The sequence below is a fragment of the Ranitomeya imitator genome, chromosome 6 (assembly GCF_032444005.1).
Source record: "Ranitomeya imitator isolate aRanImi1 chromosome 6, aRanImi1.pri, whole genome shotgun sequence".
Lineage (NCBI taxonomy): Eukaryota > Metazoa > Chordata > Amphibia > Anura > Dendrobatidae > Ranitomeya > Ranitomeya imitator.
The window spans coordinates 459,399,688-459,426,640 of record NC_091287.1 but is presented as its reverse complement, the minus strand read 5'-3'; the positions used below and the strand labels follow the sequence as shown (position 1 = coordinate 459,426,640).

The 26,953-nt window shown below is 44.9% G+C and overlaps 1 protein-coding gene across 1 annotated transcript in view; it reads right to left on the bottom strand.

The window, feature by feature from the left end:
* Positions 1 to 10,666, bottom strand: part of GDAP1 (ganglioside induced differentiation associated protein 1) — a 440,350-nt gene extending 429,684 nt beyond the window's left edge. The window contains exon 1 of the mRNA XM_069731497.1: positions 10,554 to 10,666. Coding sequence (XP_069587598.1) covers positions 10,554 to 10,589 — 36 coding nt within the window. The 5' untranslated portion in view covers positions 10,590 to 10,666. The remainder of the gene's footprint in view (positions 1 to 10,553) is intronic.
* Between the last annotated feature and the right edge of the window lie 16,287 nt (positions 10,667 to 26,953).

Below are 26,953 nucleotides of genomic sequence, written 5' to 3'. Positions count from 1 at the left end.
GATGAGAATTTTTCCATAATTTAATTGTTCTATGCCTTGTACATTTAGCACAGCATGACAGAGCCGACTCTTAACAAGAATAATAACAGTAATTATTGGGTTGGTCCTTTGTGATGTGTGAAGCTTTAACCTTCCATGAAGAATTGTTTAATTAAGTTGTCTCATTCTTCCCTAGAACACGTCTAGTTTACTGCTCATTCCAAGACATACAGAAAATATCCATTAATTCAATGTACAGGTGAACAAAAGTATACAAACTAATATAAATGTTTTTATGAACCACCTGGGACTCAAACACATAATCCCTGGCTTAGGAGGCCAGTGCCTTATCCATTAGGCCACTGGGGCTTAAAACTAATATAAATGTAGAATTCACAGCATTCATCATAAATAGAGTTGGGAGAATATTCGGAAACGATCGCCAAATCCGATTTTGCCATATTGGTACCCTATTCATGCTCAATTTATGTTTGAATATTCGCCGGCGATCGTAATCCGTACCGAATTTTGCAAAATTCACTCGAATCCAGTCATCAAGTCACTGTGACTTAAAGGGATTTTCCAGTAATAAAAAAAAAATGACTTAAAAAACAAATAATTATAAATAAATTTCTAAATACCTATAAATAGCAAATCATACTCCCTTCATATAGGGAGCTAATTACTATCAAACATTAAAATGCTGCTGTGACCTGGAGATAGTGGAGCACCCGCTAGGGCTGTGGGGCACTCGGTACCGGGTCCGGCAGTACTTAAAGGGGTGGTCACAGTGGCAGTGACCTGGCCCGGGCCCTGAGCGTCCAATAAAAGGGGAATAAAGTTTATGAAAGTTGTTGTTCGTGACTCCACATATGGCCGACGCTGCTTAAAGAGGTCCACTGGGGCTGATGGTATTGCAGCAGCATTGGTATAGCTCCCCACAGGCAGAGCTTGGTCCCCAGGGCTCCCGGTGTAGTTGGTAAAGGATAGTAGATGTGGAGATGCAGGAAAGAATTGAAGGACACAGGGTTGCAGTTTCCTTTACCTTTTACTGATGAATTGCAGGTACACACCAGGGTGCAGGTAGCAGGTGGTAATGGGGTCCGGGCAGCCTGGAAACAGCTTGGGACCCACCGTCCTTCTGTGCTGTACTCTGACCTTTGCTGCCTGAAGCTCTGCACAAGTCCACTCACTGTCTGTACTTTCTACCCGTTTGGCTGAGAGCCTGAGCCTGTCATGGGCACTGCCTTCTCTCTGGCAGCCCCAGGCTCCTGACCTGCTGTGTTGCCTGCGGATGTCAGTTGGGACAGGAGACTTGGAATCTCCTACTCTCTGGATTTGGTGGCTGAGTATGCAATCCTCGCACCACCACGGACTCCGGTGTCCGGTCTCTTGGCGCTTTATCGTGGAGTGAGCCCTATCGCAGCTCCAGACCCCAGGTTCCTTTCTCGTGCTTCCTTTCCCTTCAGAGTCTCACACTAAACTCCCTAACCCCGCCTCCAGACCAGAACTTGTAAGGGAAGCTCCCTGAAACCGGGTTTAGAGCTTTCCCTTCTGGCCTGGAGTCAGGAAGGTGCTGCATGTAATTGTTACCTGATTAGGGAATCCCTCCTTGCATCCAGGCATGACATCACCTTCCCCGGGAGGATGGCAATGCCATTGTGGCAACCGGACTCCTGGGGTGCCACAATAGCTTGAAAGCACTTACTATAGTGCTTCTCACTACATATACTCATGCTGAACATGCTGTACTATAAAAGGGGTTGTCTGGCCTTAGGGTACAAGTTTACCACCACTCTATGTGCTCACACTGTGAGGATTCTCCAGTGCAAGGAGCAGTGAGCGCATGACTGCATGTACAGTATGTGAAGTGCACACATGAGAACACCAATTCTGTTAACAGCATAGCAGACAAGGCGGCCCATGACCAGACAGGCCCTTCTGGCATTTGCCAGAATTGCCAGATGGCCAGTCCAACCCCGTCTGACATCAACCTAAGAAGAGGTATCACATTCAAGTGGTTGGTGATTGGCTGCTTGGTAGAGAGCAGGGCTGAGCCTAAAGAAGAAATATCTCATCATTGTAGGGGCTCTTAAAGGGTCATTCCCATCTTTTCTGTGGAGTATTATTGGAAAGTGCTTGTAATAACAAGCACTTTTGTAATTTACTGTATCAATATTCCCCACCGTTTCTATGACAATTAAAAAAAAATATATATTATTTTCATCTTATTGTCTAGAGGACCAACCAATTATGCGCAGCGCTTATAAGCTCTTTCCAGTAAAGCTGCACTAAAGTTGGTCAGGATTGCTGGGTGCGCTGTTAGCATCCGATACGAGGTGGGCATGTCATTGGTGCAACCAGGGGCCCGAGGGGTAAGGGGGCCCAATACCACCTCCAAAGCTGGTGAAATTGTGCTATTGGACTGCAGAGGGCCCATAAACTGTTTTTGCGCAGGGATCCTCTTCGGTCTGGGTCCGCCATTGCTTCTGATCCCTATTTGTTTCGGTGCAATTGCACTTCTCGTGCTGGAAATGTAAAGTTGCCTCATGTAGCAAAATAAGAAGTGCAGAGTTCAGGCCATCGGTGCAATGATTTTGTGGGTCTGAACCATGATTCAAGTTGGAGCAACTGCCCCCCCATCCGCACAAGCAATCCGGTACCTGGCGGGCCGCTCTGCTGCTGAACACACAATATGGGCCTTAAACTTTAAGCCTGAATAGGTCCCTAAGGGTATTTTTGCCACATATCCTGACCCCAGAACTGCAAATGATACACTATAAAAATTTAAATTATTACGATAAACTATGACTATTACAGATTTTGCCTTGGGGCCCAGGAGCTTTCAGATTCACACTTGCAAATTGGTGAAAGAATATTGGTCTCAGAAAAAAAAAGTCTATCCTATCTTCAAAAAAATGTGAACTTTATTTCACACCCTTTACTGATCATATGGAATATCCATAAGGAATATTCAGCTGGCATGCTTTATATAGTAGTACCTAGGCTAAGATAGCTTATTACACTGTGGTTGGATGCGGGTTGTAATCTGTCGCTTTCCTTTTAGGACAGTCTGTAGACAAAGTACTGTGGAACAAATGGAGCTTTACCATAGAATGTGTCATGATCAGGCTTTATTGTTCTCAAAGGATTATTCTGATATGAATAAATCACAACCCATCTGTCATGTCCCTTCAATCTCTTATGAACATTTTGCTCTTTTCTGGCTGCTGCCAAAAATTGTTGTTTTTTTGTCATTCTTTTTTCTTTTCTTTTTTTTTAAGTTCCCTGATATTAGTAACATATCTACAATCTTTTCATACTGCCAAGAAAATACATAAAATATAACATGTATTTTTGGTTTTACTATTCTCTTTTGTGTCTTCAGGTTTCTTGGTGGTGTGTGAACATGATCATACAGACTTGTTCACTGTGCAAGTAGCCCATGTGTTCCTGTTTCCATAAAATATAACATGTAAAAGTGAAATCATTACTCATAATAATCATCTTACCAATAATACAGACACCAAGAGCGGATACATGACACCAGATGTATAAGCAGGGCGCCATTTTAATTTGCAAGATATTTTTATTAAAGAATCACAACCATCAAAGTTGTTATCCTCTTAATATATTGCAGTCATCATATTATATAGCACCGTGTACTTACATTTGTTCATTTTTCCTTTCTACCCGGTAATTCTTCTCTTTTCTCTGCTCTATGTAGAAACAGGAAGTCTCTTGTCCCAGCATTTCCCATTCCCCTTTCCAACTCTTGACTTAGCTGCTCTGCAAGGGACTTTTGCAGTTGTCGCTCATGCAGATGTAGGGGGGTAGACGAAGATGTCGTGGCAAGAAGGAGTTAGTGTGAATAACGTTATATGATAATGTGTTGTGCTATATATTTTATATAGACTGTTGAATTTTATCCTTATGGCCGGTGTGTGTCACAATTCTCAAGGAGGCTCTGCCTCAAGGCTATTACCATGGATTGGGGAGGTCCATCCACTAGGTGAACCATTATAAAGGATAGGGATATAGTTTGCATCACACAGGGTAGTATGCAGACAACAACTTGGGATTAGCCCACTGTATGGGAAGGGTTAGATCAGTTGTTAAGGAAAGCACTTCCTGCTTTAGGGAGAGTGTGGAGTTTAAGGGAGTCAAGTGTGTGAGTGGGGTGAAAAGGAAGTGCTAGTCTTGGGGAAAGGGAAATATCGAGGTCAGGACAGGCGGTCTGAAATCCTAAAGCAGCGATATTAAAAAAAAGTATTAAAGTAAACCCATAAACAAGTTTTTGCTATGGAATATGAGAGCAGCATACAAGAACGGCTGAGTTCCCAAGGGGTTAAAACATTTTTTAAATTATTCCTTCAGTGCATATAAAATAAAAAAACAGCATCGCTAATGCTAAACATCTTTACTGTTTTGTGTCTACAGCTCCAATTTAGTTTTGCAGCTCCACAATACTGCGCAAAAGTTTTAGACAGGCGCGAAAGAATGCTGCAGTTTTACATTCCTGTCTCGGGTATCTCTGGCTTCGCTCCCTTCACCTCGATCCGCTGCCCTATGTTGTACTCCACGTTAAGTTTTGCAGTTTGCCCGATGTGGCTCAGTAATGTCATCTCTTTGACCCTATTAAAGGTCCATTAGGATGCAAGCCTGTGGTTTCAGATTGTGATTCATGACTTCAGTTTGCTGAACTCCACTTTCTGTGCACACTGTGCTAACTTGTTTCTGTCCCTGCTGCCTGATGACTTCTCAGCATCTGTCCTGTTGTTCTCAGGACTCCTGTGTGTGCCGCACCCATGCTCCCCAAATGCCATTGCAAACTGTACCCACCTGGACCTGGAGCTTAGTAGGTCCACTTCACAAAGTGAGCCTAACACAGAGTAAGAATGCTTTCAGAAATAGAAGCGTTAATAATATATTTTTACTGATTAACAAAATGTAAAGCGAACGAACAAAAGCGAAATGTTAAATCAAATCAATATTTGGCATGACCACTATTTGTTCTCAAAGCAGCATCAATTCTTCTAGGTGCACTTGCACACAGTTTTTGAAGGAACTTGGCAGTGAGGTTGTTCCAAACATCTAGGAGAACCAACCACAGATCTTGTGTGGATGTCACTTGTGTAAATCCTTTTGCGATTCATGTAATCCCAGACATACAGTTGCTTCTCACAAAATTAGAATATCATCAAAAAGTTAATTTATTTCAGTTCTTGAATACAAAAAGTGAAACTCATATATTATATAGAGTCATTACAAACAGAGTGATCTATTTCAAATATTTATTTCAGTTAATGTTGATGATTATGTCTTCCAGCCAATGAAAACCCCAAAAGTCATTATCTCAGTAAATTAGAATATTTAGCAAAAAACATCTGCAAAGGCTTCCTAAGCATTTAAAAAGGTACTTGGTCTGTTTCAGTAGGCTCCACAATCATGGGGAAGACTGCTGACTTGACAGATGTCCAGAAGGCAGTCATTTACACACTCCAGAAAGAGGGGAAGCCAAAATAGGTCATTGCTAAAGAAGCTCACAGAGTGCTGTATCCAAGCATACTAATGGAAAGTTGAGTGGAAGGAAAAAGTGTGGTAGAAAAAGGTGCACAAGTAACCGGGATCACCGCAGCCTTGAAAGGATTGCTAAGAAAAGGCCATTCAAACATTTGGGGGAGATTCAAAAGGAGTGGACTGATGCTGGAGTCATTGCTTCAAGAGCCACCACACACAGACATATCCAGGACATGGGCTGCAAGTGTCGCAATACTAGTGTCAAGCCACTCATGACCAATAGACAACGCTGGAAACATCTTACCTGGGCCAAGGAGAAAAAGAACTGGACTGTTGCTCGGTGGTCCAATGTGTTGTTTTCAGATGAAACTAAATTTTACATTTGATTTGGAAATCAAGGTCCCAGAGTCTGGAGGAAGAGTGGAGAGGCCACAATCCAAGCTGCCGAGGTCTAGTGTGAAGTTTCCACAATTAGTGATGGTTTGGGGAGCCATGTCATCTGCTGGTGTAGGTCCACTGTATTTTATCAAGACCAAAATCAGAGCAGCCGTCAACCAGGAAATTTTAGAGCACTTCATGCTTCCCTCTGTCGACAAGCTTTTTGGAGATGGAAATTTCATTCTCCAGCAGAGAAAAGTACCAATACCTGGTTTAAAAACAACATTATCACTGTGCTTGATTGGCCAGCAAATAGCCTGACCTTAACCCCATAGAGAACCTATGGGATATTGACAGGGGAAGATGAGGGACACCAGACCCAACAATGCAGATGAGCTGAAGGCTGCTATCAAAGCAACATGAGCTTCCATAACACCTCAGCAGTGCCACAAGCTGATCTCCTCCATGCCACGCTGTATTGATGCAGTAATTGATGCAAAAGGAGCCCCCACCAAGTATTGAGTGCATTTACTGAACATACATTTCAGTAGGCCAGCATTTCGGATTTTAAAATCATTTTTCTAGCTGGTGTCATAAAGTATTCTAATTTACTGAGATAATGACTTTTGGGTTTTCATTGGCTGTAAGCCATAATCATCAACATTAACAGAAATAAACACTTGAAATAGATCACTCTGTTTGTAATGACTCTATATATGAGTTTCACTTTTTCTATTGAAGAACTGAAGTAAATTAACTTTTTGATGATATTCTAACTTTGTCAGAAGCACTTACTTATACTTGATAATATTGAGATCGGAGCTCTGTGGGGCCATAGTATTACTTCCAAGACTTCTTGTGTTCTTCTTTCCACTGAAGATGGTTTTTCATGACATTGACTTTGGGGTCATTGATCTGCTGCAGAATAAATAAAAGTATCTTCATGTATTTCTCAGCATCGAGGACACCAACAGATGGGCAAGAAATATTCTTTATGTAGTCAGGCCCTGCAATCTGTCACAAAAAGCCTCAGGTTGTTTTAAGAGAAGGAATTGTGATTTTCCACCTTGCAGAATTTTCTGTACATAGATATGTTCTTCAACTTCCACTTCTTCAGCTTTGATCCAAACTGTAGCATGGACGGATGTCAGTTTTTAACTTGCACATTAATTTTCTCTTTGTTCCAATGATTGTCTATAAATTACTTAATTACTCTAACTCTGGCAAAACTGAGTATAAGAAATATCACCATTGATATCTGGTTGAAAAAGTTCCAATGTCACGTGGAGAATGGAACTGGCAGTGTAGGATAACCTTTCCCATTATTTTCTCATCTTTTTTACATTTTTGCACTTTATGTATGTTGTTTATGCACTCGCCATCATAGAATTATGTGTCATCAATTCTGATCAAATTAAAAAGGACTGAAGCATCTACCTTGTGCGGCTACATATGGTCTGAGCTGTAGTCCCTCAGGGAAGAATATCAGAGAGACTTGTGCATCTGTTCCCTTCACAGGCAGACATCTGCTATCATTCTAACAATATTCTAGCCGATGATTCAGTCGCATTACTAATAGGAAAAACCTGTTCTGTCAAAAATATGACCCCACTTTTAAAGATTTGTCTATAATAATATTAATGAATAATATATCAGATTATCAGATTAATATATAAAGGGACATTTATTTTTTCTTTACAAAACAGTCAAAATTTGTATTTTGCTATGCAGAAAAAAAATATATTAGAAGACATTGACTAGATGTGTCCAGGAAACCTTGCACAGCATCACTGGTTATCGTACTTTATTAAAGTAACATAGTAACATAGTAACATAGTTAGTAAGGCCGAAAAAAGACATTTGTCCATCCAGTTCAGCCTATATTCCATCATAATAAATACCCAGATCTACGTCCTTCTACAGAACCTAATAATTGTATGATACAATATTGTTCTGCTCCAGGAAGACATCCAGGCCTCTCTTGAACCCCTCGACTGAGTTCGCCATCACCACCTCCTCAGGCAAGCAATTCCAGATTCTCACTGCCCTAACAGTAAAGAATCCTCTTCTATGTTGGTGGAAAAACCTTCTCTCCTCCAGACGCAAAGAATGCCCCCTTGTGCCCGTCACCTTCCTTGGTATAAACAGATCCTCAGCGAGATATTTGTATTGTCCCCTTATATACTTATACATGGTTATTAGATCGCCCCTCAGTCGTCTTTTTTCTAGACTAAATAATCCTAATTTCGCTAATCTATCTGGGTATTGTAGTTCTCCCATCCCCTTTATTAATTTTGTTGCCCTCCTTTGTACTCTCTCTAGTTCCATTATATCCTTCCTGAGCACCGGTGCCCAAAACTGGACACAGTACTCCATGTGCGGTCTAACTAGGGATTTGTACAGAGGCAGTATAATGCTCTCATCATGTGTATCCAGACCTCTTTTAATGCACCCCATGATCCTGTTTGCCTTGGCAGCTGCTGCCTGGCACTGGCTGCTCCAGGTAAGTTTATCATTAACTAGGATCCCCAAGTCCTTCTCCCTGTCAGATTTACCCAGTGGTTTCCCGTTCAGTGTGTAATGGTGATATTGATTCCCTCTTCCCATGTGTATAACCTTACATTTATCATTGTTAAACCTCATCTGCCACCTTTCAGCCCAAGTTTCCAACTTATCCAGATCCATCTGTAGCAGAATACTATCTTCTCTTGTATTAACTGCTTTACATAGTTTTGTATCATCTGCAAATATCGATATTTTACTGTGTAAACCTTCTACCAGATCATTAATGAATATGTTGAAGAGAACAGGTCCCAATACTGACCCCTGCGGTACCCCACTGGTCACAGCGACCCAGTTAGAGACTATACCATTTATAACCACCCTCTGCTTTCTATCACTAAGCCAGTTACTAACCCATTTACACACATTTTCCCCCAGACCAAGCATTCTCATTTTGTGTACCAACCTCTTGTGCGGTAAATGGGTCATCCGAATATAACCTGTTGTTTAAATCAAGTTTTTATACTAAATGCTTTCTTGAAAAACAAATTTTCATTTTGCAAATCACTATCAACGTTTGAAGGGAGGTTGTCAGCTGATTCTTGCTGCTCAAACCAAGGACAGCATCAACAGCATAGCTAGGGGTGCAGCTCAGGAGGGCGAAACCCATTGACAATGTTTATAACTAGGATGGTGCTGCAACACCCGCTAGGGCTGTGGGATACTCGGAACCGGGTCGGACGGTTCTTAAAGGGGTGGTCACGGCAGTGGTGACCCGGTCCGTGGCCCTGGGCGTGCAATGACAAGGGATGGATGAAGGAAAGGATTAAAGTTTATTTTATAATAACAATAATTTTTATTTATATAGCGCCAACATATTCCGCAGCACTTTACAATTAAGCGGGGACATGTACAAACAATAAATTCGGTACGATTTAAGACAATTTAAACAGTGACATTAGGAGTGAGGTCCCTGCTCGCAAGCTTACAATCTACAAGGAAATGCGGGGACACAATAGGTGAAAAGTGATTGTTATTTCAGGTCTGGCAATTATAATAAATAGGGATTTTCATACAAAGCTGCATGATCCGGTCATCAGCCCGTGTGTTTAAGTGCAATAGTCAAGTATCAAGTGCAGTTATGTGTATGGGGGGTGTGGAGTTAGTTTACTGAGTAGTTGATGTGGTAGGCTTGTTTGAAGAGATGGGTTTTCAGCGCGCGCTTGAATAGGTCGGGGCTAGTTATCAGTCTGATCGTCTGGGGAAGTGTATTCCAGAGAGCTGGCACAGCACGAGAGAAGTCTTGGAGACGGAGGTGTGAGGTTCGGATTACAGGGGATGTTAGTCTTAGGTCATTTGTAGAACGGAGGGCATGTGTAGGGTGATAGACATAGATGAGAGAGGAGATATAAGGTGGTGCAGAACTGTGGAGAGCTTTGTGGGTGAGATAGATGAGTTTATACTGGACCCTGTGGCGAATGGGTAACCAGTGTAATGACTGACACAAGATGGAGGCATCGGTGAAGCGGCTGGACAGAAATATGACTCTGGCATTCAAGATGGATTGGAGAGGAGAAAGTTTGGTAAGAGGGAGACCGATCAGAAGAGAGTTGCAGTAGTCCAGACGGGAATGAATAAGAGCGACAGTAAGAGTCTTAGCAGTTTCAAAGGTGAGAAAATGTCAGATTCTGGAGATGTTTTTAAGATGCAGGTGACAAGAGCGAGTGAGTGATCGGATATAGGGAGTAAACGAAAGTTCGGTGTCGAATATGACCCCAGGACAGCGGGCATGCTGCTTGGGAGTTATGGTTGAACCCTCCAGGGTAATTTTGATGTTGGGTAGAGTGAGGTTAGTAGAAGGGAGAAACACAAGAAGTTCCGATTTGGAGAGATTTAGTTTCAGGTAGGGGGAGGCAGGGGTGGATTAAGGGTAGCCAGGGCCCCGGGCTGTTCAGACACTGTGGGCCCCCAGGTCATGTGACGGGGTCATGTGATGGGGTCATGTGATGGGGTCATGATGGGGTCATCATATACCTGAACCAGATTATTCCAGAAAAATAGTTGCTGTGTGAAACTATTACCTGTCAAACATCCATTGATCTAGTCAATTTACCCTTCAGTTCAGTATATAGTATACAGTGTATAGTGTCAGTGTTTAGGTAACACTGACTCACCAGTGACGTCTCTAGGTGAAGTCCTTCATCTTTCATCCAGCACAGACCGCCATCACTTCATCCAGCCAGGACTCGTCTCTGCAGGAAATAACACAGTTTTCTCGAGCTCCGCTTGTAGAACACATTACTTAATTTTTCCCAACTTCTACATTACACCACATGAAGAAAAAGAGGCGACATAGTGTCACTCTACACTGTAACAGGACCGCCCCCCCCAGTTAAAACAGTGTCCTCAAAAAATAAAATAAATACATCACTGCAGTAATAATATCCCTTAATTTGCCCTTATGGTAATAATAATATCCCCCATCCTGGCCCCATGTATCTCATTCCTGGCTCCAGCCATATGTTCTCCCATCCTGCCCTCATGAGTATCCATCCTGCCCCATATGATCTCCCCATCCTGCCTCATCAGTCTCCATGATCCTGCACGATCCATCTCCAATCCTGCCCCATGTCTTTCATTCTGCCCTGTGTCTCCAATCTTGCCCCGTATCTACATTCTGCCCATGTCTCCAGTCCTGCCCCCAATGTGTCCAGCATCTCTGCCCCCAATGTGGCCAGCATCTCTGCCCCCAATGTGTCCAGCTTCCTGCCCCCAGTGTGTCCAGCATTTTGCCCCCCAGTGGGTCCAGCATTTTGCCCCCAGTGTCTCCAGCATATTGCCCAAGTGTCTCCAGCTTATTGCCCCCAGTGTGTCCAGCATATTGCCCCGAGTGTGTCCAGCAATCTGGCCCAGTGTGTCCAGCAATCTGGCCCAATGTGTCCAGCATATTGCCCCAGTGTGTCCAGAAATCTGCCCCAGTGTGTCCAGCAATCTGCCCCAGTGTCTGACTCCAGCATATTGCCCCCAGTGTGTCTAGCAATCTGCCCCAGTGTCTCCAGCATTGCCCCCAGTGTGTCCAGCATTGCCCAGTGTGTCCAGCAATCTGCCCCAGTGTGTCCAGCATATTACCCCCAGTGTGTCCAGCAATCTGCTCCAGTATGTCCAGCATATTGCCCCAGTGTGTCCAGCAAATTACCCCCAGTATGTCCAGCAATCTGCCCCAGTATGTCCAGCATATTGCCCCAGTGTGTCCAGCAATCTGCCCCAGTGTCTCCAGTATTGCCCCCACCGGGCCAATACACCAGTCAGGGCAGTAATGCCCTGATGGTAGCAGGCAATCTGAGTGGTAGCCCAGGGTCCGCCCACACCACTGGGCCCTGAGCTACCACCCATATTGACCCTATTATAATCCGCCCCTGGAGGGAGGACATGATGTTAGAGACAGCAGACAGACAATCCTTGGTATTTTGAATAAGAGGAAAGGAAGAAGTGTATAATTGGGTGTCATCAGCATAGAGATGATACTGGAACCCAAATCTGCTGATTGTCCAATAGGGGCCGTGTAAAGAGAGAAGAGGAAGGGGCCTAGGACAGAGCCTTGCGGAACCCCGATAGTAAGAGGACGAGGAGAGGAAGAGGAGCCGGCAAAAGATACAGTGAAGGAGCGGTCAGAGAGGTAGGAGGAGAACCAGGAGAGGGCTGTGTCCTTGAGGCCTATAGAGCGGAGCATAGTGAGGAGGAGCTGGTGATCCACAGTGTCAAATGCGGCAGAAAGATCCAGGTGAATCAGCAGAGAGCAATGACCTTTGGATTTAGCTGTTATTAGATCATTAGAGACTTTAGTGAGGGCAGTTTCAATGGAGTGTAAAGAGTGGAAACCAGATTGTAAGGGGTCAAGAAGAGTTATCCGAGAGATAGCGGATTAGACGGGAGTGGACCAAGCGTTCCAGAGTTTAGAGATGAAGGAAAGGTTAGAGACAGGTCTGTAGTTAGCAGTGCAGTTCTGGTCCAGGGATGGCTTTTTAAGTAAAGGGGTTATGATGGCATGTTTAAATGATGAGGGAAAGATACCTGAAGAAAGAGAGAGGTTAAATATTTTAGTCAGGTGAGTGGTGACCACTGTGAGGATATGTGAAGGAATGGGGTCACTGTTGCAGGTTGTAGGCCAGGCAGAAGCAAGGAGCTTGGAAACTTCTTCTTCTGAAACAGGCTCAAAGATGTGTAGTGAGCTTGAGGTGCGGCAGGGAAGGGGATCCAGGCACTGAGGAGATTGCACTGAGATATTCTGATGGATGTGGTTGATTTTTTCTAAGAAATAAGTGGCCAGATCCTCACAACTGAGGTTGGTGTTGGGGGCCTGTACTTTAGGTTTCAGGAGAGAGTTTAAGGTTTCAAAAAGTCGTTTTGGGTTGTTGGATAGTGAGGTGATGAGGTTGGTGAAGTAGGACTGTTTGGCCAGATGAAGGCCAGAGTTATAGGTTTTGAGCATGAACTTATAGTGGATGAAGTCTTCTGCTAAGAAAGATTTTCTCCACTGCCGCTCTGCACACATTGAGCAACGCTGAAGAAAGCTTGTTTGCATAGTGTGCCAGGGCTGCCGTTGTCTGTGTCGGGTCTTTCTGCGTGTAGAAGGTGCTGCTTCATCTAGGGCATTCTTCAGTGTATTATTGAAGTGTGACAATGCTAAGTCTGGACAGGAGAGGGAGGAGATGGGGGCTAGAGATGTGTGGAGATTGTCCACAAGCTGCTGGGTATTAATGGTACGTGTATTCCGATAAGTGTGGTAAGTGGGGGTGTCCCGGGTGAGGAGACAATTCTTGACAGAGAAGGAAAGAAGGTTGTGGTCCGAGAGCGGGAGAGGGGAGTTAGTAAAGTTGTGCAGCGAGCCAGGATGGGTGAAAACCAGGTCCAGAGTATTCCCGTCCTCATGCGTAAGAGAATTAGTAAACTGTGAGAGGCCCAATGAAGAAGTTAGAGAAACAAGATGAGAGGCAGATTGGGAGAGGGGATCATTGATGGGGATGTTAAAGTCTCCCATGATGAGGGCGGGGATGTGACAGGATAGAAAGTGAGTAAGCCAGGTGGCAAAGTGGTCTAGAAACTGTCAGGAGGAGCCTGGAGGGCGATAAACAACCGCCACTCGCAAGGAGAAGGGCTTAAAGAGTCTGACGGCGTGGACTTCAAAGGAAGGAAATGTGAGTGAGGGAACCGGGGGGATGACCTGGAAAGCACATTGTGATGAAAGGAGCAAACCATCACCTCCACCCTGTCTGTTCTCAAGTCTGGTGGAATGTGAAAATTTCAGCCCACCAAACGAGAGTGTGGCAGCGGCAGTGGTGTCTGAATGCTGGATCCAGGTTTCTGTAATAGCCAGAAGGTTAAGGGAATAAGAGAGGAAAATATCGTGAATGTAAGTTAGTTTGTTACACACAGACCGTGCATTCCAGAGAGCACAGTGGAAAGCGATAGAAGGTATGCACAGAATGTTAATAAGATTAGCAGGGTTTCTATATGTAGCTGGAGGAGAGTAATGTATGCTGGTGGAGGGAGGCCCAGGGTTTGGGGAGATGTCACCTGCAACTAGTAGAAGGAGAAAATACAGAAAGAGCAAGTGGTGGGATGATTTGTATGAATGTTTTGAGTGCTGCATGGCGGTAGTGGCTGGTTTGGAGTGGATAAGAAATGTCAGTAGAGCCTCAGAGTTATACATGGGAGAGGGGAGAAGGGAGGGGTGGATATAGAGAGAGTGCCCAGAATGTGTTAAAGGGCGGGCGAGTTGTGAGAAAGCAGAAGTAAAAACAAATAAAAAGCAGATTGATATGATCAATGCATAATGTAGTATAACTGACCAAGAAGCATGATTGTTTGAAAAACATAAGCACCTTACCTGTCTCCTGCCCTGTCCAACTGCCATTTTCTAACTGCCAAGCACTTTAAACTGTTGCACTTAAAATCTGTTGCACATGCAAACCCGCACGTGTGCTATCCCAGCCAGACTAAATATACATGAAATGGAGTGACTGCTAGCATCAGAAACCAAATGGCCACAATCCGCAATCAACCAATTAGCATAAGGCCAGAGCAGGCATTACTATGGAGGGTAAACAACAAATGCTAAACAAGGCCATAAAGCAGTGGGACAAAAGGAAAAAAAATAGCTTTGAAAACTTTAAATCAGAAACCAAAAACAAAAAAAGAAAAATACAGGAGTGATGGATAAAATACCATGTGCATAGCTTGCTAAATATGGTACATTTCACACTCAGTTTATTTAGGAAAAGGGGATTGTGAAGGAAACCCAGTTCCTCCCACGTCACCAATCCGTGAAGTCACTACACAGGCACAGCTTTCAGGCGCCCCCTTTGTCTCTTAGGTCAATAAGGCAACTGCACCTAGAGCAAATGACCACCGGGGAGACTGCCCTGTTACCCACGCTGGGTATTCTAAGATTCGCAATCAGAGTAAAAGGATCAGCCCAAAATTAATTTATGATTTAATTGCCTTAAGGGTGCACTAGGTAATTACAAGAAATATACAGTCAAAATATATCAAGAGTTACAGTCAGAGTAAAATATAACAATAATAATACAAGGCTTAAAGGTATAAAGCTGGAGGTCAATTTACCAGGTTGAAGGTCGCTTGTGGAGGCCGGGGAGCCCTGCGTTCCACAGGTACAAGACTTAGTTATCGGGCAGCCCCCAGAAAGCGTGTGCTTGCTCCCTTCTGGCTGGCATATGTCCTGTTCCTTAGCTCATTATCATCTTCTTCTGTTCTGTCTATCTCTCCAAGTGTCCTCAGCTCTTAAACCATCCGTGTCCCTCCCCCTGTAACTGGGTGGGCTATCATTCTCCACCCCTCAGCTTCCCTGCAAGATTTATTCCAATATCTAATAAATGGGATAACTGCTCTCAGGGTGATCGGATCAGTACATGGGCGATACCAGCTCATGAGGTTTGTTCTGCCAGTCATATAGGGATCAAACCTGGACCAATTCGGTCGCTGTGGGAGGCTGATCTCTATATCTCAGCACCGGAACTCCCATGGACCCGGGAGTTGCACTGTCAGATGTGCAATTTCTTCAGGACCATGAGGATATTTTTTATGAGCCTGTACCTTGGACGACACGTCTATAATTCATAATTTCATGGCGGAGACGGTCTGGCTGGGCAGATAATAGACTTAGGCTCCTGGAGCCACCTGACATACACGCTTTAATTGACACCTCAATGCCCCCTGCTGGCGTGGCTTCCTCACTCAGGCTTTGAAATGCCATCTGCCTGCTACACTGTGCTCAGCCCATTACCATACTAAAATGAACTTTATTCAGCTAGGGGAAAAGGGTGGGGGCCATGAGCACTCATCCCTGCAGATGTGTGACCAGGTGAATTCTGATCGGAGACAAAATGGAGTCACGCCAATCTCTGTTAGTATGCCCGTATCCAAGATGGCGGCTGTTCCCTCATCACAGGGATTATTCATGACGCCACCTGTGGTACTCGGCCAGGGACGATGGTGATGCAGCTGGGATGGTTCTGCTCCCCACAGGTGGAGCAGGGCCCCAGGGCTACCAGAACAGTTTATGAAGGATGGTGGACGTTGGAGTGCAGGAATGAGGGTGCAGGAATAACTGGATGACTCAAGGGTTGCAGTTTTCTTTACCGTTAATCCCAGGTTGCAGATGCAGTCTGGGGCACAAGTCACAGCTGGTGATGGAGATCCTGGCAGCCTGGAAGCAATTCATGATCCACCTAGCCATGTGGGGTTGGAGGCCTCCCTGCGGCGCTGTTCTCTGGGTACTTGGTGCTTTTAGTTCTCTTCATGTCCCTCTCTGTCTGTCCACTAAGTGAAACACTACCCGCATGGCAGGCAGCTTGAGCGTGTTCCAGGTGTCACTCCCTCGTGATGACTCCGGGCTCTCGTATGCTAATGTGTCTTCGGGTGTCCAATGGGGCCAGGAGACCTGCAATCTCCTGCCCTCCGGATTTGGTTGCAGTTCCCTCACAACCAGGGACTCCGCTGTCCAATCTTCGGCGCTCAGTCCTGGGGTGAGCTCAGTCGCAGCTCATATCCCACAGATTCTCCTCACTTCTTGCCTCTTCTTCCTTCACTGTCTGCTCTTTGACTAACACTAACTAATCCCACCTCCAGAAGAGAACTTATAGGGAAGTTCACCTAAAAACTGGGTTTAGAGCTCCCCCTTCTGGTCTGGAGTCAGGAAAGTGTTGCATGCCAGTTTTACCTGCTATTGGGATCCCTCTTGCTTCCAGACATGGCATCACCTCTCCCCCCCCCCCAGGGTCCGAGATCGCAGCGCGAGGTGGCAACAACACCTGTGGATATGGGGAGCGTCCTCCCTGGTGAGTGCACAGCCTCCGTGCACCTGGAGCGCTGCTAGTCGGCACACGTGGGCCAGAAGGGAGCCGCTACACAGAGCGGTGAGAGAGAGGGGGCGTGGTCTGGGTGACGTCACCAAGACAAGAGGGTAAGGAGCAACGGACGGGGGCCGCACAGGACCAGAATTGCCAACGCGTTTCGAAGGTCTCCGGACCTTCTTCGTCAGGGCTAAAGGTCCCGGCAGTCGGATGCTCCTTATATAGCCCCAGATACCCGCAAAACCACGCCTTCATATGGGACACTGCAGTACCAATAAGAAATAAACTAGATAAGAATAAAGAATATGGTGAATTAGTTAATGAATGAAAGTGCGATGTGCAAATATAAGCGAAATGTGCCCCTAACTAAAAAATAACCTTTATTAAATACAGATAAAAGACGCATAGAGGACGGGGACTTAGCTAAAAAAACATACAGGGACCACCCTGCAAAGTGGGAAATAAATAGGGGAAATGAAGGAAGGGAATAAAATATCAAATATGGTAATATATGATGAATAATAATAAATATAAAATATAAAATAAGCCCCATGCGAAACTCAAGAGACCAAACAGACCAAATAGACATGGGGGCAGGAATAGGGTGGGAAGAGAGAGGGGGGAAGGAGGATGGGGGGGCGGCAGCAAGAGGAAAGAAACACTGGGAGAAAAATATAAAAATAAGAATAAAAAGCTAAAAAGCTAATACGAGAGGGAGCTGCAAACAGCGCATCCAATAAGAGCCAAGATTTAATTAAAAGCATATAGCTCAACCTCATGATTCAAGCCTCTAGGGGCTAAACTATCTAGCATAAAAATCCACTTGGATTCGGTGCGTGACATAAGTTTAATGTAGTCGCCTCCCCTCCAGTTCCTATGCACCCCCTGAATGCCACAAAAAATCAATCCTCTGGTTGACCTCCCATGGTGTTCTTTAAAGTGTCTTGACAAAGGATGGCCTACAAAGCCTTTCTCAATATTGTAAAAATGTTCCTTGAGCTGGTCCATAAGTCTACGTTTAGTCCGGTCTACGTAGATTTTGTCGCAGGGACATCTGATTAGATAGATCACTCCCGTAGACCAACACGATATGCTGTCCTTAATTGAAAATTCCCGAGTACCGTCTGAGTTAAAGAATTTACATTGTTTGATTTTCCTAAAGTTAGTGCGCACGCAACAAGAGCAGGTACCGCTCAAAAATGCTAAATATATCTCTGTTATGTTTGCTAATGACAGGTGTTATGAAGGCAATCCAGAAACACAGTGTGCTTAGCGATCAGAGCGCACACAGTGATCTGACAAATACCCAAAAATACAAGAACGAGCTCTGAGACGTGGAAACTCTGTAGACTGCACACCTGATCCTATCCTAAACACAACTAAAAGCGGCTGTGGATTGCGCCTAACAACTACCTAGGCAACTCGGCACAGCCTAAGAAACTAGCTAGCCTGAAGATAGAAAAATAGGCCTGACTTGCCCCAGAGAAATTCCCCAAAGGAAAAGGCAGCCCCCCACATATAATGACTGTGAGTAAGATGAAAAGACAAAACGTAGGGATGAAATAGATTCAGCAAAGTGGGGCCCGATATTCTAGGACAGAGCGAGGACAGTAAAGCGAACTTTGCAGTCTACAAAAAACCCTAAAGCAAAACCACGCAAAGGGGGCAAAAAAAACCCACCGTGCCGAACTAACGGCACGGCGGTACACCCTTTGCGTCTCAGAGCTTCCAGCAAAACAAAAGACAAGCTGGACAGAAAAAAAGCAACAAAAAAGCAAAAAGCACTTAGCTATACAGAGCAGCAGGTCACAGGAACAATCAGGAGAAGCTCAGATCCAACACTGAAACATTGACAAGGAGCAAGGATAGCAGCATCAGGCGGAGTTAAGTAATGAAGCAGTTAACGAGCTCACCAGAACACCTGAGGGAGGAAGCTCAGAAGCTGCAGAACCACTTGTGACCACAGGAGTGAATTCAGCCACAGAATTCACAACAGTACCCCCCCCTTGAGGAGGGGTCACCGAACCCTCACCAGAGCCCCCAGGCCGACCAGGATGAGCCGCATGAAAGGCACGAACAAGATCGGAAGCATGAACATCAGAGGCAAAAACCCAGGAATTATCTTCCTGAGCATAACCCTTCCATTTAACCAGATACTGGAGTTTCCGTCTAGAAACACGAGAATCCAAAATCTTCTCCACAATATACTCCAATTCCCCCTCCACCAAAACCGGGGCAGGAGGCTCAACAGATGGAACCATAGGTGCCACGTATCTCCGCAACAACGACCTATGGAATACATTATGTATGGAAAAGGAGTCTGGGAGGGTCAAACGAAAAGACACAGGATTGAGAACCTCAGAAATCCTATACGGACCAATAAAACGAGGTTTAAATTTAGGAGAGGAAACCTTCATAGGAACATGACGAGAAGATAACCAAACCAGATCCCCAACACGAAGTCGGGGACCCACACGGCGTCTGCGATTAGCGAAAAGTTGAGCTTTCTCCTGGGACAAGATCAAATTGTCCACTACCTGAGTCCAGATCTGCTGCAACCTATCCACCACAGAATCCACACCAGGACAGTCCGAAGACTCAACCTGTCCTGAAGAGAAACGAGGATGGAACCCAGAATTGCAAAAAAATGGAGAAACCAAGGTAGCCGAGCTGGCCCGATTATTAAGGGCGAACTCAGCCAACGGCAAAAAGGACACCCAATCATCCTGGTCTGCAGAAACAAAACATCTCAGATATGTTTCCAAGGTCTGATTGGTTCGTTCGGTCTGGCCATTAGTCTGAGGATGGAAAGCCGAGGAAAAGGATAGGTCAATGCCCATCCTACCACAAAAGGCTCGCCAAAACCTTGAAACAAACTGGGAACCTCTGTCAGAAACAATATTCTCAGGAATGCCATGCAACCGAACCACATGCTGAAAGAACAAAGGTACCAAATCAGAGGAGGAAGGCAATTTAGCCAAGGGCACCAGATGGACCATTTTAGAAAAGCGATCACAGACCACCCAAATGACTGACATCTTTTGAGAAACGGGAAGGTCAGAAATGAAATCCATCGAAATATGTGTCCAAGGCCTCTTTGGGACCGGCAAGGGCAAAAGCAACCCACTGGCACGAGAACAGCAGGGCTTAGCCCTAGCACAAATCCCACAGGACTGCACAAAAGTACGTACATCCCGTGACAGAGATGGCCACCAGAAGGATCTAGCCACTAACTCTCTGGTACCAAAGATTCCAGGATGACCAGCCAACACCGAACAATGAAGTTCAGAGATAAGTTTATTAGTCCACCTATCAGGGACGAACAGTTTCTCTGCTGGACAACGATCAGGTTTATTCGCCTGAAATTTTTGCAGCACCCGCCGCAAATCAGGGGAGATGGCAGACACAATGACTCCTTCCTTGAGGATACCCGCTGGCTCAGATAAACCCGGAGAGTCGGGCACAAAACTCCTAGACAGAGCATCCGCCTTCACATTTTTAGAGCCCGGAAGGTACGAAATCACAAAGTCGAAGCGGGCAAAAAATAACGACCAACGGGCCTGTCTAGGATTCAAGCGCTTGGCAGACTCAAGATAAGTCAAGTTCTTATGATCAGTCAATACCACCACGCGATGCTTAGCTCCTTCAAGCCAATGACGCCACTCCTCGAATGCCCACTTCATGGCCAGCAACTCTCGATTGCCCACATCATAATTACGCTCAGCGGGCGAAAACTTCCTGGAAAAGAAAGCACATGGTTTCATCACTGAGCAATCAGAACCTCTCTGTGACAAAACAGCCCCTGCTCCAATCTCAGAAGCATCAACCTCGACCTGGAACGGAAGAGAAACATCTGGCTGACACAACACAGGGGCAGAACAAAAACGACGCTTCAACTCCTGAAAAGCTTCCACAGCAGCAGAAGACCAATTAACCAAATCAGCACCCTTCTTGGTCAAATCGGTCAATGGTTTGGCAATGCTAGAAAAATTACAGATGAAGCGACGATAAAAATTAGCAAAGCCCAGGAACTTTTGCAGACTTTTCAGAGATGTCGGCTGAATCCAATCCTGGATGGCTTGGACCTTAACTGGATCCATCTCGATAGTAGAAGGGGTAAAGATGAACCCCAAAAATGAAACTTTCTGCACACCGAAGAGACACTTTGATCCCTTCACAAACAAAGAGTTAGCACGCAGGACCTGAAAAACCATTCTGACCTGCTTCACATGAGACTCCCAATCATCTGAGAAGATCAAAATGTCATCCAAGTAAACAATCAGGAATTTATCCAGATACTCACGGAAGATGTCATGCATAAAAGTCTGAAACACAGATGGAGCATTGGCAAGTCCGAACGGCATCACTAGATACTCAAAATGACCCTCGGGCGTATTGAATGCAGTTTTCCATTCATCTCCTTGCCTGATTCTCACCAGATTATACGCACCACGAAGATCTATCTTAGTGAACCAACTAGCCCCCTTAATCCGAGCAAACAAGTCAGATAACAATGGCAAGGGATACTGAAATTTAACAGTGATCTTATTAAGAAGGCGGTAATCAATACACGGTCTCAGCGAACCATCCTTCTTGGCTACAAAGAAGAACCCTGCTCCCAGTGGTGATGACGATGGGCGAATATGTCCCTTCTCCAGGGATTCCTTCACATAACTGCGCATAGCGGTGTGTTCGGGCACGGATAAATTAAATAATCGACCTTTAGGGAATTTAGTACCAGGAATCAAATTGATAGCACAATCACAATCCCTATGCGGAGGTAGAGCATCGGACTTGGGCTCTTCAAATACATCCTGATAATCAGACAAGAACTCTGGGACCTCAGAAGGGGTGGATGACGAAATCGACAAAAATGGAACATCACCATGTACCCCCTGACAACCCCAGCTGGATACCGACATGGAATTCCAATCCAATACTGGATTATGGGTTTGTAGCCATGGCAACCCCAACACGACCACATCATGCAGATTATGCAACACCAGAAAGCGAATAACTTCCTGATGTGCAGGAGCCATGCACATGGTCAGCTGGGCCCAGTATTGAGGTTTATTCTTGGCCAAAGGTGTAGCATCAATTCCTCTCAATGGAATAGGACACCGCAAAGGCTCCAAGAAAAACCCACAACGTTTAGCATAATCCAAATCCATCAGATTCAGGGCAGCGCCCGAATCCACAAACGCCATGACAGAAAACGACGACAAAGAGCATATCAAGGTAATGGACAGAAGGAATTTGGACTGTACAGTACCAATGACGGCAGACCTAGCGGACCGCTTAGTGCGCTTAGGACAATCAGAAATAGCATGAGTGGAATCACCACAGTAGAAACACAGACCATTCAGACGTCTGTATTCCTGCCGTTCAACTCTAGTCATAGTCCTATCGCACTGCATAGGCTCAGGTTTAACCTCAGGCAGTACCGCCAAATGGTGCACAGATTTACGCTCGCGCAAGCGTCGACCGATCTGAATGGCCAAAGACAAAGACTCATTCAAACCAGCAGGCATAGGAAATCCCACCATGACATCCTTAAGAGCCTCAGAGAGACCCTTTCTGAACAAAGCTGCCAGCGCAGATTCATTCCACTGAGTGAGTACTGACCATTTCCTAAATTTCTGACAATATACTTCTATATCATCCTGACCCTGGCACAAAGCCAGCAAATTTTTCTCAGCCTGATCCACTGAATTAGGCTCATCGTACAGCAATCCGAGCGCCAGAAAAAACGCATCGACACTACTCAATGCAGGGTCTCCTGGCGCAAGAGAAAATGCCCAGTCTTGAGGGTCGCCGCGCAAAAAAGAAATAATAATCAAAACCTGTTGAATAGGATTACCAGAAGAATGAGGTTTCAAGGCCAGAAATAGCTTACAATTATTTTTGAAACTTAGAAACTTAGTTCTATCTCCAAAAAAACAAATCAGGAATAGGAATTCTTGGTTCTAACATAGATTTCTGATCAATAGTATCTTGAATTTTTTGTACATTTATAACGAGATTATCCATTGAAGAGCACAGACCCTGAATATCCATGTCCACACCTGTGTCCAGAATCACCCAAATGTCTAGGGGGAAAAAAAAAAGTGAACACAGAGCAGAGAAAAAAAAAAAAAATGATGTCAGAACTTTTTCTTTCCCTCTATTGAGAATCATTAGTTTTGGCTCCTTGTACTGTTATGTTTGCTAATGACAGGTGTTATGAAGGCAATCCAGAAACACAGTGTGCTTAGCGATCAGAGCGCACACAGTGATCTGACAAATACCCAAAAATACAAGAACGAGCTCTGAGACGTGGAAACTCTGTAGACTGCACACCTGATCCTATCCTAAACACAACTAAAAGCGGCTGTGGATTGCGCCTAACAACTACCTAGGCAACTCGGCACAGCCTAAGAAACTAGCTAGCCTGAAGATAGAAAAATAGGCCTGACTTGCCCCAGAGAAATTCCCCAAAGGAAAAGGCAGCCCCCCACATATAATGACTGTGAGTAAGATGAAAAGACAAAACGTAGGGATGAAATAGATTCAGCACAGTGGGGCCCGATATTCTAGGACAGAGCGAGGACAGTAAAGCGAACTTTGCAGTCTACAAAAAACCCTAAAACAAAACCACGCAAAGGGGGCAAAAAAAAACCACCGTGCCGAACTAACGGCACGGCGGTACACCCTTTGCGTCTCAGAGCTTCCAGCAAAACAAAAGACAAGCTGGACAGAAAAAAAGCAACAAAAAAGCAAAAAGCTCTTAGCTATACAGAGCAGCAGGTCACAGGAACAATCAGGAGAAGCTCAGATCCAACACTGAAACATTGACAAGGAGCAAGGATAGCAGCATCAGGCGGAGTTAAGTAATGAAGCAGTTAACGAGCTCACCAGAACACCTGAGGGAGGAAGCTCAGAAGCTGCAGAACCACTTGTGACCACAGGAGTGAATTCAGCCACAGAATTCACAACATCTAACTACCTCTTACAACACCTTATGGGCATTCCATTACTTTTTGAAAGATACAAAGGCTAAGTCTACTTGAATACATCTGTATTCCTAGCAATTGATAACAAAGGATAGTCCACTATGGGTGTGAACAGCTTCATTTAACTCCATTCTACTGGCCAATCAAGATTGCCTTCCTGACGAAGGCTCGTGCATGAGCTAGAACATTGTTTGGAAACCACTCTCTTTTGCACAAGATAAATTAAAAAAACCTTGAAAGCAACAATTCTGTCTTCATGTTTTTGGAGTAATCCAGGGTTAGATCTTTTGTATTGACAGTGTGCAAGGCATCATGAAATATGAAGATTCCTAGAGGATTTTGGGTCAAAATGTAGTGCCCAGGGTCAGAAAGCTGGGTTTGCATCCTAGGTCTTGGGTCCAGCAGGACAATGACCCCAAACATACTTCAAGAAGCACCCAGAAATAGATGGAAACAAAGTACTGGAGAGTTCAGAAGTGGTAATTCCAGCTTCAGTAGCATAAAATCGCTTTATGTAGGCTTGTATACAGATGCTACAGAGAAACTTTGAATGCATATATTAAATCAGTTAATTTTGCCTGCTTTGATGAATTTCTGAGTACAGATCACCATAAAAAAAGGGCAATGAGTGCTTGTAAAAAAAAAAAACAGCTGCAAGGCTTAGAATTGAGAAGGCAATATTCCATGACTAGATGCCTGTCTTACGCTATACCTACTGCAACGCCTCACCATAAATGAATTGCAGATAAGAGAGGTGTTATTGTAGAATATAGAAGTGATTTGAACTGGCGCTGAAAAGAGCAACAAACAAACTCTAAAGGAATGAAAGTAACACTGCCAGCATTGATTAATTTCTGAGTACAGCTCACCATAGAAAACATGAATCGGTCAATGAGTCCATGGAAATATGTAGCAGCATGGATTAGAATTTTTATGGCAAAATCCATAACTAGATAGCTGTAATACGCTATCTTTAATGCCACAACTCACGGTAGATGAAGTGCAGATAAGAGCAGTATTATTATAAAAGAATAGAATTTATTTGAATTAGCCCTGAAAAAAGCGATTAGTTTACTGTACCAGCATAAAGGACCAACCCTGCTGAGGAATATAGTGAAGCATTTTGCATCTACTCAGCATGATATGGAGGAGACCAGGATATTCTGTACTTACTGTACAAACTCTCCTGTCCCAGATATGAAATCCTGTATGAAGTGTGAGAATTTCCTATGTCACGACCACCTGACATCCCACAACAGGGCACTGGATCATATATTACTAATAGAACCCACCGGTAGGGTTGAGCGACCTTGACCTTTTTAGAGTCGAGCCGTGTTTCGCGAAACCCGACTATCTTAGAAGTCGAGTCGAGTGGAATCGGCCGATTATCGCGAAAAGTCGGGTATCGACCGAAACACGAAACCCAATGCAAGTCAATGGGGGAGCATAGTCGGCAGTGAGTGGAGGCCAGGAAAACACCTACACTGCCCATTTTAATGGCAAAAACATCCATTCTTGTTACAGAAGCTTGTCAATCGTAGTTTAGCTTATAATAATTGGAAGGCATTTGAAATTGGGGGTCATTTGGCTAAAGTTGTGGGGGGTAGGGCTGGTTCAAGTAATTAGTGGGCCCAGTAAATCTGGACCACGTCACGGCAGTGGAGCAGGGAGAGATAAGTATTTCAACTTTGCAAGTGCTGTGATCCTGAGCAAGCAGGGGGGGCCCACTCGTTGGCATTGGCACTGGCACAGGGCCCCTCAAAGTACAGCGGTGTGTTTGCACGGCGGGGGCGCCTCCCACCGGCAGCAACACTTTTGCATACTATGAGAGGCCCTGTGCCAGTGACGTCGCCAACTAGTATTCCTCCCCCCACCTGATGAAGGAACCTGCACTTTCATCTGCACCTTCCTCTTTGTCCCCGTGTAAGGTGGTATGGTATGCGGGAAGGGGGACCTGACTTTCAGCAGGGTCACAATCTTGCAGTGTAGCGTGCACGGGAAATGTTGCGTTATGGGTCAATGTACCAGCAGACTCATCTATCACTGGCTGGGCAATGGGCAGGATGAGGAGGAAACACAGATATAGGCCCAAAGAATAAAGTGGGCTAAATGCAGTTCAAAATTGGTAACACAGGAGTAACCAGGGGGCATTGCAGTGGAGGACAACTGGAATGAGAGGCTGACACAGAGAGTAGGCCCAAATCAGTAAGTAGTCGAAATGCAGTTCAAAATTGGCAACAGTAGTAAACAGGCGGCACAGCTTTGTTCAGTGGAGGAGAACAGCAAGGAGTGGCAGACACCGATAGTAGGCCCCAACCCAACTAGTAGGCCAAATGCAGTCTAACATTAACAACTACTTAACGAGAGCCTGAAAATGGAATTTCAGGACAGGAAACCAGGAGAACAGCAAGGAGCGGCAGACACTGTTAGTAGGCCCCAAACCAACTAGTACGCCAAATGCAGTTGTTCCATTTAACCACTATTTAACAAGAGCCTGAAGATAGAAGCTCAGGAGAGGCAACCTGGAGAACACCTTGGAGCGGAAGACACCGTCTCTACACCCCATACCCAATTTGTAGGCCTAATGCAGTGTAGTTTCCAACAACTACTAAACGAGAGTCGGAAGACCGAAGCAATGGCGAGGAAACCTGGGGAACACCTTGGAGTGGAACACACCGTCTCTACACCCCATACCCAATTTGTAGGCCTAATGCAGTGTAGTTTTCACCAACTACTAAACGAGAGTAGGAAGATCGAAGCAATGTGGACGAAACCTGGGGAACACCTTGGAGTGTAACACATCGTCTCTCTACACCCCATACCAAATTTGTAGGCCTAATGCAGTGTAGTTTGCAACAACTACTAAACGAGAGTAGGAAGATCGAAGCAATGTGGACGAAACCTGGGGAACACCTTGGAGTGTAACACACCGTCCCTCTACACCCCATACCAAATTTGTAGGCCTAATGCAGTGTAGTTTGCAACAACTACTAAACGAGAGTAGGAAGATCGAAGCAATGTGGACGAAACCTGGGGCACACCTTGGGGCGGCAGACACCATTAGTAGGCCCTACCAAAGTTGTAGCCCCAATGCTGTTTTAAAATTCCTAGAGGCTGAAAACAAGACTATTGACGCTCAGCTTTTTTCAAAGGAACACAGCTGTATTGAGTGGCGCAGACAGACACAGGTAGTAGGCCTTAAACCAAAAA